General features: G+C 39.9%; 1 protein-coding gene across 1 annotated transcript in view; it reads right to left on the bottom strand.

Annotated features, from left to right (window-relative positions):
• Positions 1-13640, bottom strand: part of Bruce (BIR repeat containing ubiquitin-conjugating enzyme) — a 361218-nt gene that overhangs the window by 334094 nt on the left and 13484 nt on the right. The window contains 2 exon segments of the mRNA XM_067128151.1: positions 6720-6854; positions 13128-13309. Coding sequence (XP_066984252.1) covers positions 6720-6854; positions 13128-13309 — 317 coding nt within the window.

Genomic DNA, 13640 nt, shown 5'->3' with positions numbered 1-13640 from the left:
CTCCTTACTACGTTCTGCCCTTACACTTTTTCAGTTCTCTGCAGAGGAAGTGTAATAAGATGTTTAATTAATTCCTTGAAGTACAAAGAATACCATCATACAGACAAATCTCAACTCCTAACAAACATTATTTGAGACTTGCGGAGATATATAGAATCATTACAGAAAATATCGGTCCTGTAGCGAACGCTATGTTTATGTTTTATTACACTACTCGATGAAGATGGTAGTGAATGCAAAGTTTACTTTACCACGTTACTCGGCAACATTTTATATTATTACATTACTTGCAGTAAATGGTAGTGAATGCAAAGTTTACTTTATCACGTTACTCGGCAACACTTTATATTATTACATTACTTGCAGTAAAGGAGAGTTAAAATAAAGATTGTAAATTCACTACTGAAGAGGTATTCATTATCAAAAAAATCAGTTCACTAGTGAATGTAAATATCGGTTCGACAACGAACCAATGTTTACGTTATAAGATGCCATTCAGCAAAGGAGTTAAACAATTAACTGCAATTTTCCCTGTAAAAGTGAATAATTGATATAATAGACTCATCCTGAAAGGTTTTGGCTGCAGCTACTCGACTTTCGGATTGAACACCAAAGTCCAGTTAAATAAAATATAAAAGCTGCTGCTGACACCCGATGTTAATACCAGACGTGACAGAAACTGACTGAGGATTATCTGATATGTTGTTCCTAACTCTCATGTTAGGGGGTGAGACTAGTCACCTACACAGAACATCGGTGTCGCTACCGTGGAATTTGAATTTAAGCTGCTGCGAATAAATGAAAGTAATAGCTATGTAATTACTTGGTAAGTTACTTACACAAAATTGTTCTTTTTACCATACTGTATACAGTAATACCCCAATTATCTGCATCTGCACTATCTCCATGCAACCACAGCCCACCACAGAATAACTTTGATATATACTGTACAATGAATAAAAAGCCTTCCATTTGGTGTGCAACATTGTCAGGATAGAAGAGTGTGATGGTAAAGCTGTTAATAGTTCACACAGCATACCGATAAAGGAGTATTGTGGGGGGGGGGTTAGACCTGGGTAATTGCATTCACAGAAAGGAGGGCTGAGAGAGCAGAATGGAGAGAGCTGGAAGACTACTCTTCTGCTTAGGATTTTTTGACTTATTGGAAAAAAAAAAGCAGAAACATCAATGTCATTTTGTTTATCTCCTGTGAGTGGCTGACAGAGGTGTCATCACTATGTCATAGAAGTTTAGTGGCTGGGAGAACACTAGTCTTCTAAGCAATGACACCATGCAACATAATTTTGTTCACTGCCTCTGAGTGGCTGATTGAGATACATCACAACTACATCATATAAGTTTTGTAATCTTATTAGCTGCTTATGAAGACACTAATGCACCAGTTCTGATGCAAGCTCTACGTCATTTCTCAGTAACTGCATACACTCGTCCCCCGCCTATTTGCGGTTCAGGATTCGCGGCTTCACCTATTCATGGATTTTTCTGTGGGACTTATCCCCGAACTTTCGCGAAAAATTTGGCACTTCACGAATTTTTTTCATTGAGAACTATTCGCTAATTACCGCATTTTCATGTTATTTTCATGACTAAATATATTTTTTATGATAAATCATTTACTAACTTTCATATATTAATATTAAAGTACACAGCAAACTATCAATAAAGTTGTATTTTTTTCAATGCATATTAAATATTAAGGTACTGTATACAGTACTTAGCTTCCCAGTGTTTCCACATGTACTGTACAAAGAAAATGGGACTGCTTCAATACTGTGAGAAAATGGATATACTTGAAAATAGGGGTAACTTGAATAGTTTTCACACTTGGCTATAAACCATATATTTTTAATCCTTAATGGACAGGCATCATCAAGAAGATGATCTATAACAGGTTTTGAGTGACGGATGAGCTAACACACGAGTATTAATATTACTCGCCATACGATTTGGATGGATTTAGTGTGAGAGATGTTCATAGTACAGTACTTCAGTAGTCGATACATGACTTATGGCTACTGTGTAGCTCAGCACAGGATGGGGGAGGGGGATTAGTGTGTCTTGAGACTTTTGCAATTGGTTTTAGTTCTTATCTTTCATGATAGTATGTCAGCTATAACTGTAATTTTGCAAAGAAACACTAGAAAAAACATGTATACCTTACAAAAAGTTACTACATCTCCGCATCTCGGTAAATCTCGTAAATAATTTACAAAAAATATACTGTACTCAAAATTTGTTACTGATTTTAGTTCTTATCTCTTATGATAATTTTACAAAATAAAATAAATTATTAGAAAAAACATGTATAACTTGGTAAAATTAGCATATTTTTATGAGTGTCTTGTAAGATAGGACCCACACAGGATGTAAATAGTCACTTTCAACTTCCTGTGAAAGGTAGGGAAAATTTTTTAAATTTTTTTCTTACACCATATGCATGTGCATATCTCCCTCTTTCCATTGATGAGTTTTTTTTCTTAAATTGGCCAACCTAAAAGTTTGACCATTCTGGGGGTGTGTTTAATATATATTTAGCCTGTCCCTTAAGGGTTAAGGGTATTTTTTACAGCCATATATTTTTAAGGGTAATGCTGTAAGATGACTTCAAATGATACTAAAGTGTTTTAAATAATAGTTTAAGGTAGATTCTGTGTAGGATGAGTGTTTAAAGTATGAAAGAAAATGGATGTACTTGAAAATAGGGGTGACTTGAATGTTTTTACACTTAGCTGTAGGCCATACAGTCGACCCTCATTAAACCGAACCCCGTTAATCCGGATATTGGATAAGACAGACACTGATGAGGGTCAGCAGATTTAAAATACGTAATGTTTGACCATGATTTAAGATAGTTACTGTTCCTCCACTCGTCGCGTACCATTTTCCTTTTTATTTACCAAAGGTAAATTAAAAACTTTGCATTTATATTTTACATATATACTGTTCTGTATTTATACTGTACTAAACTGAAATGCTTTTAATTTGTAACCAATTTAACTTGCACATAGTACGTACTGTCATTAAAAAATGCTATTGTATGGAACGGTAGGAAGTATCGTAGCCAATCACTGAGCATTAACAGTTTTACCTATCTGCTGCCTGACTGGTAGCTACAGTACAATGCTTTGTATGTTTTCTAGGAAAAACACGTGACATGGGTAAACTTTACAAAGACATAAGCCGAGTTACTGAACAATACTTGTGTTTACGTGGCAAATGAAAAAACATATGAGCAAAGAGAGAGAGAGAGAGAAATTGCCCATTCCCTCTATGAGTGTAATTCTAGAGAGATTAAAGAGAAGAATTTTGTTTTAAATGTATGTCAACAGTGTCAGTAAATATCTTCTGAAGAAAAAAAAAAAAAAAAATTGTTGCTGAAGAATCTGGAACAATAATTTTGCACTCAAAATACCGTAATAAGAAGGAATTCATTCTATTCTTCATGTAATCAGTAAAATACATACACTATTAAAAACTATGCGTTGTATTCAAACACACGCACTTATGTCATCGTCAGCTTCTACGAGCAAAACATTCTTTCTCAGACAGAGTACAACTAAACCTGATTGGTTGGCTGGTTGCCATGGAGACCTGCTAGCCAATGACAGCCCTCTACTTCTGTTCTATTTATAGACATATGTCATGATGGCACTAAGTTTGAACATTGCCATGATTGTGATTACAGGCAATGCCCGGTTATTGGCGGGGTTCCATTCCCAACAGCGTGACGATAACCGAAAATCGCCAACAACCGAAAATCGGCGATGATAGCGCTGATCCAATCGGTGTCGAAAATTCAGTTATCGTCGTCGCTAGAAAAGCGCTGTAAAACCGGAACGCCGATAACCGGGGACTGCCTGTATTTGACTGCTGATGGCAAAAATTACTCAACAATTTGCTTTTATATAATTATGTCTTCATGAAAACAAGAATTCAACAATAATTTTAACTTTTAATATAGTGATATGAAAAATCCCACAACAGTCTGTCATGGAATGAGTCATCAATTGCGAATCCTATTCCCGGACCATCCTCAGATTTATGACTGCAAACTGATGACTAATGTTAGTAACAATACAAAACAACCCTCTCCAAGATCAATATGATAAAATGTACTTTATAGTCTTACTTAATGTTGAAATTCACAAGTTGAATTACAATTATTTTGATCATGTACATTTCTGCGTTATACTGAATGTTTTTGTTAAAACAAAATGTGTTAGTGAACTTATGGTCTTAACTGTCCCATTATTTTGTTACTGATGATCTTAGTTACCTCACATTCATTTAACAGTATATTAATATAAGTAATAATAAACTAAAATGAAAAAAAAAAACAAGAAAAAAAGGAAAAAATGTTTTTGTTGCAATAGTGATGTTTGATTATTCTCCTGACACCACAGTTCCGAAATCCAAAACATTCCAAAAACCAAAACACATATGGCCCTCAGCATTTCAGGTAAAAGGATTGTGTACCTGTAATCTAAATTTTATTATCTTACATTTCATTTTAGAGACTTCACTTGTTTTCACTTAACAATTATGCTTTCATGTCTTAGCCTAGGCATCTACATATGCGGCTGAATTCTATCATTTTTATCTTGTTTTATTCTTCACTTTTCATCTTTAACCATGAGATTTAACTCAAACATTTCTATTAGTTTATTATTCATACTCTTTATAAAAAATAGTGAAATACAGTATATCTATAGGTATTTATAGGTATATATATAGATATCCCCAGTTAAAACAGATTATCAGCTAAGACAGACACTCTGGCCCCATTAGTCCGCTCTTAATGAGGGTCGACTCTATATTTTTATAGGTAAAGTTGTAAGGTGACTTTGAAATGTTATTAAAGCGTTTTAGATGATAGTTTAAAGTATATTCTGTGTAGGATGATAGTTTAAGATATACATTGATTTTTGAACTATTAAAATAAGTAGTTATAAACATTTTCAGTGGGGGTCTTTGATATTTGAACTATCTAAATAGCCAGTTATAAGCATTTCTGGAGGGGAATGTCGAATATTCATGGATTTTAGCTATTTGCGGATGTTTGTGGTTCCTATCGCCACGAATGCCAGGGGACTGACTGTACTGAACAGTTTCCATATGGTACCTGTGTTGTAATGCATTCTGCATATTTTGTGGCCTTTGTAGGTGTACCTGCAGTGCTCCAAGTACTGATGTTGCAGTGTATTTTGTGTGTGGCCCAACTACCTACTAAGAGTGCCAGGAAGGTTGCTGACCCTTCAGAAGTGGCTGGAAATCATTGAGAGGATCATGGCAGGTTTGTCCAAGAATCACAGAGTTGGCAATTATAATATAGCAACCTACCTCCTACCTTGCAGTATATCAAGAATGCAGTGGACAAGCCAAAGGAAGTACTTGACCAGCTTGGGAAGAAGACTTCTTGGAATGGGGCCTGCAAGGTCATGGCAAAACCCAGCCATGAGGAGATTGACCGATTGACACTCATATGGTTTCATTGGTACTGAGATGAAGGCTGCTGCTACAAAGACTGCAGGTCTGCATGAGTTATCCACTTCAAGGCATACAAGGTTTGGATGTTTTGGTTCAAAGTTCAACATGGGCTCTCCAACAAGAAGATTCACAGCCAAGCCTTGGATGCTTCTGATAGAGAATAAAGGAATTTCAGCAGACACTGAAAGACTTGATGAAAAAGGCCTTGTTTTGAGTCAAATCCACAGTTGATGGAACTGGTCTGCTCAATCTCTCCTTACTCACTAACACCTTGGCTGATGAGATTAAAGAAAATTTACCTGACTGAAAGCATTCACAACATGATGTCTCTTTTGTTATGGTTAAATGCCTTTAGCAGCCATCATAGCAAATCAGTAGTAGATAGTCATGTACAGCAACCCCATGTTTTTTGTGGGTTGATGGATAGTCTTTCAGTGACTTGCTATCATTCAGCGAAAGCTTAGTTCACTGTCAAGACCGTTGCTGTTTGATTCCAATCATAACCACTTTTGTAAGGAGGTTATTCGTCGTCAGATACAGGACCTTGGTATTACTAGTAAACAGACGAAGGCCTTGCTTCTCATCAACAACGCAACTGCACAATCTGCTATAACACAGTTGGTTGGTAAAGATGGTTGTATCTGGTTGACACTTTTGCCTCCTAATATGACCATGGTGTTATTGTAGACAAACCACAACCACCAAAACTACAGTACAAGGAGGTGAGCAGCAGCTGGTGATACAGAGCCAAATCATCAATCTTTTCATCAAAGGTCACTTGACAGCTTCTTCAGACCCCCAACCCATATATCCAAGCCTATTGCCATTCATTTCTTTGGTAACTCAAGTCATTCAACAAACACAAGCAAGTACTTCAGCAGTTTATGTTCATGTGCCCTGCTCTTTCAGCCACAAAGCTGATGTGTGTTTCAAGTAAGGCCCATGTAATTGGTTCAATGTTACATTTTTAAACATTTTACATACAATGTACTGCACTGTTTGGTTTTTAATTTGTGTACAGTACTGTGTCGTGTATTCTGTGCTGTTTAATGACATTTAATGCCAATACTGGAAACTTATGAAATTGCCATTTATTTTTTTTTTACTGTATCTGCAAACATCCCATATCTACAGGGGAGAGAGTGCTGAATAACTCAGGTCAAACTATGTCAGAGTATTCCTCCATTCAAGAGAACTTCTAAGAAGCTTACCTTTGCAAGCTTGGGATTAATGCGTGACTGCGACTGATGAGCTGCGATTCCATGGGCAAGAACTTCCCGAACCTCACTCGCATGATCAATATTGCTCAACTCACTCAACCCAAGAGTCTGCTGTAGTTGGATCCCCTGAAAAAGATATTAAATAAACAGTATATACAAAGTGGAATATAAAATTTAGGCCACAGGCCTAGTGCTGGGACCTATGAGGTCATTCAGTGGTTGAAAAAATGTTGGAACAATGTTAGGAGAGGGTGGAAAGAGAATATGAAAGAAGGTTAAGTAAAAGGAATGGAAGTGAACAAACAGTTAAATATCATCAGCAGCAGGACTCTTACTACTGCAACCTAAGATAACTTAATTACTCCTTCAGCAGAACCAAGATGCAAAAATACCAAATATTATATTTTCATAATAAAATTAAGTTTCATATATACTTACCAAGTGATTACATAGCTATAGTTTCTAACTTGAGCGGCAGCCTTTTAAAAATTGCAGTAGTGCTTCGATTGTTTTCGTGTAGGTGACTAGCCCGTCCACTATCAGGGAACAGTAGGAACAACCAAGCAGAAGAGCTCAATTCGTTTGTGCCCTTATGTCCAGAGAGGGGAGGAGGGTGGGCTCTGATTCTGTAATTACTTGGTAAGCGTATATGAAACTTAATTTCATTATGAAAATATCATTTTCATATAAGTAACTTACCAAGTAATTACACAGCTAAATCCCACAATGCTTTGGGGTGGGATACATGGACATATTCTACTCCAAAACATTAAGGTATGGTAATGACTTTGAAATTGAAAAATTGCTAGCATTGAAACAATGCCTGTCATTCCCGTACCTGGTAAGAGAGCTACTGCAGGTGAATACTGCCCCTGGTTGGTGCTCATCTTACCTGTAGTGGCGTGGCAGTAGAGCCATGGGTTGCCTCTACATAAGTGGGAGCCTTGCAGTGTAGGATAGGCCTGAGTGCTGGCAAGACATATGTTTTATGAAGCTGTGACATTCCTGTTTGTTGTGAAGGCAGTGACATCTTCAATGTTGGAAAATGTTTCCGCTAGTGCTTAGTTGTGACACATCAGCGTGCAGATAATTAAGAGTCTGTCAACCTGAGATGCCATGGGGCCAGAAGCTTGCATCAGCATTTCTCTCTGGAACCTTCTAGAAGGATTTCCTAGTTTTAACTGGTTTATAGGTGGGGTGTTGAGGCATGTAAGTTCATTTGTACATATCTGTGTGTGCCTCGTGATTAGGCCTTTCGTGTCATAGTTTTATTCTGCTTGGAGCCCAGCAGTGGCCTGGACAGCTGGTTTTAGACTACTGCCTAAATGGTGAGTTTTGGAGATAGCCATTAATTACATTAATCACTGTTATTTTGTACCTGTGATTTTATTAGTTTTGGTTTTGTGTCATTCTGTTTATGTTCATGTATTTTGATGGGATGAAAAATGTACTGTGCCTCAAGCCAAGGACATACTTTCTCCTTTTTGCAGGTGTTTCATGACTGGGCATAAATGACACGTGTCATGTATGACAATATGGGCACTTGTGTGCGCTTGTTAAAAGTTTGGCTGTTATGGGAGTATGGCCAATTGAGACTAGTACCAGTGACACAACAATGGAGAGACTTTGTAGTGACAAGGTAGAGACAGAAGGTCTTGTTGGTGTTTCGTGATGCAATGTTTTTAGGGAGCGGCTCATTTGCTTTCATTTTTATTTTCTTCATTTTGACAGGTTACCATAACCTGTTCATGCATTTTTTTTCAATACACTTTATTTTTGTAAAGGAGATTTAATTTCATACATGATAGTTAAAAGGTTCTATTTAGAACTGAGAGAGAGAGAGAGAGAGAGAGAGAGAGAGAGAGAGAGAGAGAGAGAGAGAGAGAGAGAGAGAGAGAGAGAGAGAGAGAGAGACTCTGCAATTGCTGATCTACAAGGATGCCAACCAGACCTCAGATAAGACCCTATAACCCTCTGGAGGGGGAGGGTAACACATACACAAGTACCCCTGCCCTGGGTGCAGTACCAATATAACAATATCCAGACAATGCTGTCACCTACACTGGCAAAAGACCACAACCCATCCACTCAGAATGGTGGGTACTGCAGGTACAAAGTAGCCCCGGGCTCCCCAAAACTCAACACCCCACATCAAGGCGAAGAGACAGAGGAGAAAAGAGTGCTTCCTATGCTTCTTCCCCCAATACCATGCCAACCACTGATAATGGCCCCAGGGGACTGCAATTCTCAAACACTGTTTCAAATTCTTTTAAGTAGTGAGACGTGTAGATCAATTTGCACTTCCAGTGGAGGAGAGGGACATATTATGCCTGAAAGCAGGAGAGGTAGCGACTGCTCGGACTTCATGCACTTTCACTTTAAAAGAAGGCAAAACGTCCTCCTGAATCCAAGAATGCGCCTCAGAAATCAGAGCCCTGAGGAAGAACAACACTGCGTTCTTAGAAAGAGGGCTGGAAGGACTCGTTAACAGGACACCAGAGGTTGCTGGATGGCCATCTGATCTTCTCAGTCTTGTGCAGGTAATACCTTAAGATTCCAATGGAGAAAAGATCCTTTTTCTTCCCCAAGGCCAATGATTTCCATTAAATTCTTAATGTTGAAAGAACGAGACCAGGGATTGGATGGGTCCTCATTCTTGGCTAGGAAATCTAGGGTAAAGGAGCAAACTGTGTCTCCATGGGAGAATCCTAACCTCTTATCAATGGCCTGCAGCTCACTGACAATTTGGCAGTAGCCAAAAGAAGGGGCTGTTAGCCACTTCAGCACCACATCTAGGTTCCAAGAAACCAAACTGGCCTTCTACTTAGACGTGTCGAATGACATGATGAGGTCATTAAGATCGGGGTTTTATGAGATCCAGACCTCTATGCTTAAACACAGAGCTAGGCATGGCTCGATACCCCTTAATGGTGGAAGATGACAGACCCATAGAGGTCCTCAGATAAAGGAGGAAATCCACTATTTGAGTCAAAGCTGTCTCAGAAGAAGAGATGTGTCTGCGACACCATTTACGGAAAACTGCCCACTTGGCCTGGTAGGCGCTACAAGAAGATTGGTGTCTGCATCTTGTAACAGCCTCTGCAGCTGCTCTTGAAAGTCCTTTCGCTCTGATGAGCTTCCCGACAGTCTGAAGTCTGTCAGGGCAAGAGTGGACCACCCTCGGTGGTATCTCTTGCAGAGAGGCTGTTTGAGTAGCCACATGTTTTGGGAAGGAGTTTTGGGAACTCCACCAATAACTGTAGAGGGATATGGAAGTATGTGTCCTGCACATCCAGCGTTATCATCCAATCGCTCTGGTGAATGGATGACAGGACTGACTAGTTTGTCTCCATCTTGAACTTTATCTTCCTTACGAAGAGATTGAAGGCACTTATGTTGAGGACTGGTCTCCAACCGCCCCCATGATTTGGGGACTACAAACAGACGATTGTAGAAGCCCTCTGTGCTAATGTCCTCGACTTCTTCTATGGCTCTCCTTAGAAGGAGGGAGGATACCTCCTCCAAAAGGGCCAAGTGCTTCTCCGAGCCTCTTGAGTAGAGTGTCAACACAATGGAAGAAGTGACTAAAGGTGGGGCTCTTCATGAAGGGGATGGAGTAGCCCTCCTTCAGAACCTTGACGATCCACTGTTCTGGCCCTTTGAGACTCCACTTCTCCCAAAAATGAAGTCTGGCTCTCACTGGCACACAAAGGACTTCATTTCTTATGCAAAATCTTGGAAGAGCTCCTTTGGATAGTTATGGCTGAGAACCGGACATCGGAGCGGGGTCTGGGTTGAGACTTGAGCTTACTTCCATGAAAGGGATGCTGCTGGAGGAGAGACTGTCTTAGGAACGAATGATGATGAATCCTTAGGGTGTTTGGAGGATTGTGCTAGAAGATCCTGATTGGACTACTTCTGGAGGTTCGAAGCAATTTCCCTCACTATGGTCTGAGGGAGAGGTGAAGAGGATCTAAAGGTGAAAATAAGAGAGCCAACTTCTGGGACTGTGTGACACCTTTAATGGTAAATAAGCACCCAAAGTTCTCTCTTCTTCAGAACCGCCAAAGAGAAAAGAGCCGCAAGTTCAGAGGGGCCATCCACGATGGCCTTGTCTGCACACGACAGAACTTTTAACCAGTCCGAAGCAAAGCTTTCCTCCAAGTCCTTGCAGTCTTCAATTTTCTTTGCAAGGGCTCCAACCACCCAGTCTAGGAAACTGAAGATCTCAAATACAGTACCTTGAAGAGGTCCTTGATAAGGTGAAGGTGGTAATGCTCTGCTGACGAAAACATTATTTTCACCGACACAAAGGCCGAGCGACGGGAAGAGTCAATGAGGCTGAAGAAGTCCCTTTGGGAGGAGGCAGCGACTCCCAAAAATGGAGCTTCCCTGGTGGCGTAGGAAAGATATCTCCTACATACTAAGTGTAAGGGAGGAAGGGTGAAAGAAGCCTTACCTTGCTCCCTGTTGACAGAAAACCAATCTCCAATCTCTTTGAGCACCTTCTTAGACGACAAAGGAAAGAACCATCTTGGGGAGCCTCAAGCTATCATCTGGGAGGATCCTCATCAGGAAGGTCAATGTAGGTGAGACTGGTCAAGCTGGAGCAAAAAAAGAAGGAAAGCTTGCCAAGGGATAATGAAGAAGAGCTGCTTATGCTGAAGGAAGAGCAGGGTCTTGGTCAAGCTCTTCTTCTTCTTCAGAAGAGACAAGAGACAGGGACAAATCATGAGCAGTCTTGGATGAGGCAGGGGCTTTCTCAAGCAAGCTCATAATTTCAGCTAACTGCTGCCTGATGAGTGCCAATGAAGGCTCATCTTGATCCAAAGCAGGTGCTTGGTTCTCAGGAGCAGTAGACAGGTGTTGAAGAATTGGCGCCGGGCACTTGGTAGCTGGTGCTGGGCACTTGGGAGCTGGCATTGGGAGCTTGGGAAGTGACACCGACGTTCAGGAGAGAATGCCTCTGGACTATCCTGTGCAGAAGGAGGAAGTTGAGCTGAGGGAGAGACAGAGGGGATCCACAAAGTAGTTGCAGGAAGGCTGTGGACTATGAGTCGCCGCCTTATACCACCTAACAGGCAGTAGAGAAAAGCTGCCAACGTCGTCTGCGTGCCTCTTCAAAGGATGAGATGAATCAAGAAAGTGCTTGCGGTGCCTCCTATCAGTGTTGGAATCCTCAGAACCTGACGACAACTCGTGCACATCCAGCGAGACGCCTTTCCAGTGGCTGTCTGTCGAAAACTGGGTGCGTGCAACAGGCTCGACTTAGGGGGCAACTACCTGTGGGCAAACCCCATCAGCCTCCCTTGGACTTCCAGGGACGCCACTAATTCTAACATAGTACTGTATACACTACCAGGTTTATTTTCTTGTCGCACCTGAATTCAAGACTGGCAATGGCATCGGGGTTGGAAGCATGGGAGCAAAGCACCAGAGTAGGTGGATTAATAGTAGGAGGGCTGGGAACAAGAGAAAAAGCAGGAATAGAAGAAGGAATAGCAGGACTATGTTCTGACCTTGGTATAGGAGTAGAATCTAGGATAACAGAAGCTCTACTCTTGGCTCTAGAAGCTGCCTTTCTCTTCCTATCCCTTTCAAGCTGGTTAAGGTGAGAATCAAGAATCTTCCACTTTTTCTCATCCCAATCCTTACACTCAACACAAGTATTCTCTTTAGCACATACCTGGCCCCTACACTTACTGGATATTATGTGAATCCTAAGAGGATTTAGTAAGTCTGGTTTTGTAACCTTTGCTACAGTAGCGAAAACTAGATGAACTTGAATCAGACATAATCTAATGCAAAAAGCTAGAATGTTGACTGAAAGTTAATAAAAGCTTGAAGGCTACTCAAAAGACCAACAATAATTCACTGAATCCCAGTAAAGAACAACCAAAAATCCGATGAAAAAGCTGCAGCAAATTCCCGATGTTTAGCTGAGAGCCAGCAGAAAAGAATTTGAGCTCTTCTGCTTGGCTGTTCCTACTGTTCCCCAATAGTGGGAGGGGCTAGTCACCTACACGAAAACAACTGAAGCACTACCACGACTTCTAAAAGGCTGCCGCATGAGTTAGAAACTATAGCTTGTAACTACCTGGTAAGTTAATTATATGAAAATATAGTTTACTTCTTGAATTGATAAATTCATCTCAGAACATATGAATGGAAAAAATTTTTATACTGCATATCCAAATCTGTACCTCAGTCTCTGGCATTCTGAAGCACCTGAGAAACATTACAAAAGACATGCTGACTGTTGGTATACAATGCAAATGCTGCAGTGCTATGTTCAAGCAGCATATAGCAATCCTCATGAATGAAAATGTTAATACTGTAATACAATATTTATTACCAAATTCAAAATAACAGTTCACAGAAAAAATACTCAGATCTTACCTCTGACAGCAGCATCTCAACAAGCACTGTTTCCTCAGGCGCTGCCACAGGAGCCTGAAGAACAGTGTCGAGGAGAAGAACACCATGATGGTCGCGACGCATACCAACCGTACGGCCTCCACAAACAACGACACTGTTACTTTCTCCATGATAGACACAAAACACATTTTTCTTTCCATCACCTGCAGAAAAAAATATTACTCTTAGGAGAAAAGTTCATCATTTGAAAAAAAAAAACCTGCTTATAATAAAAACTTGCTTTCAAATAACTAACAGAATCTCATATCAATAACCATGTTCTTCATTTCTTCATTGTCCATCTTATACATTCCACAGTATTCACACCATTTTTTGCATGACCTTACGTTTATACTTATTACAAAAGTAAAGCCATCAAGCAATAAGTATGACATTTTTATAATAAAATAAAGTTTTATATATACTTACCCAGTAATTACATAGCTATTATTTCTTTTAACCGGCAGCTCAAATTTTGAAATTGCGGGTCCGCTA

This window comes from Macrobrachium rosenbergii, chromosome 3, assembly GCF_040412425.1.
Source record: "Macrobrachium rosenbergii isolate ZJJX-2024 chromosome 3, ASM4041242v1, whole genome shotgun sequence".
Lineage (NCBI taxonomy): Eukaryota > Metazoa > Arthropoda > Malacostraca > Decapoda > Palaemonidae > Macrobrachium > Macrobrachium rosenbergii.
This window is presented reverse-complemented; position numbering and strand designations above follow the sequence as displayed.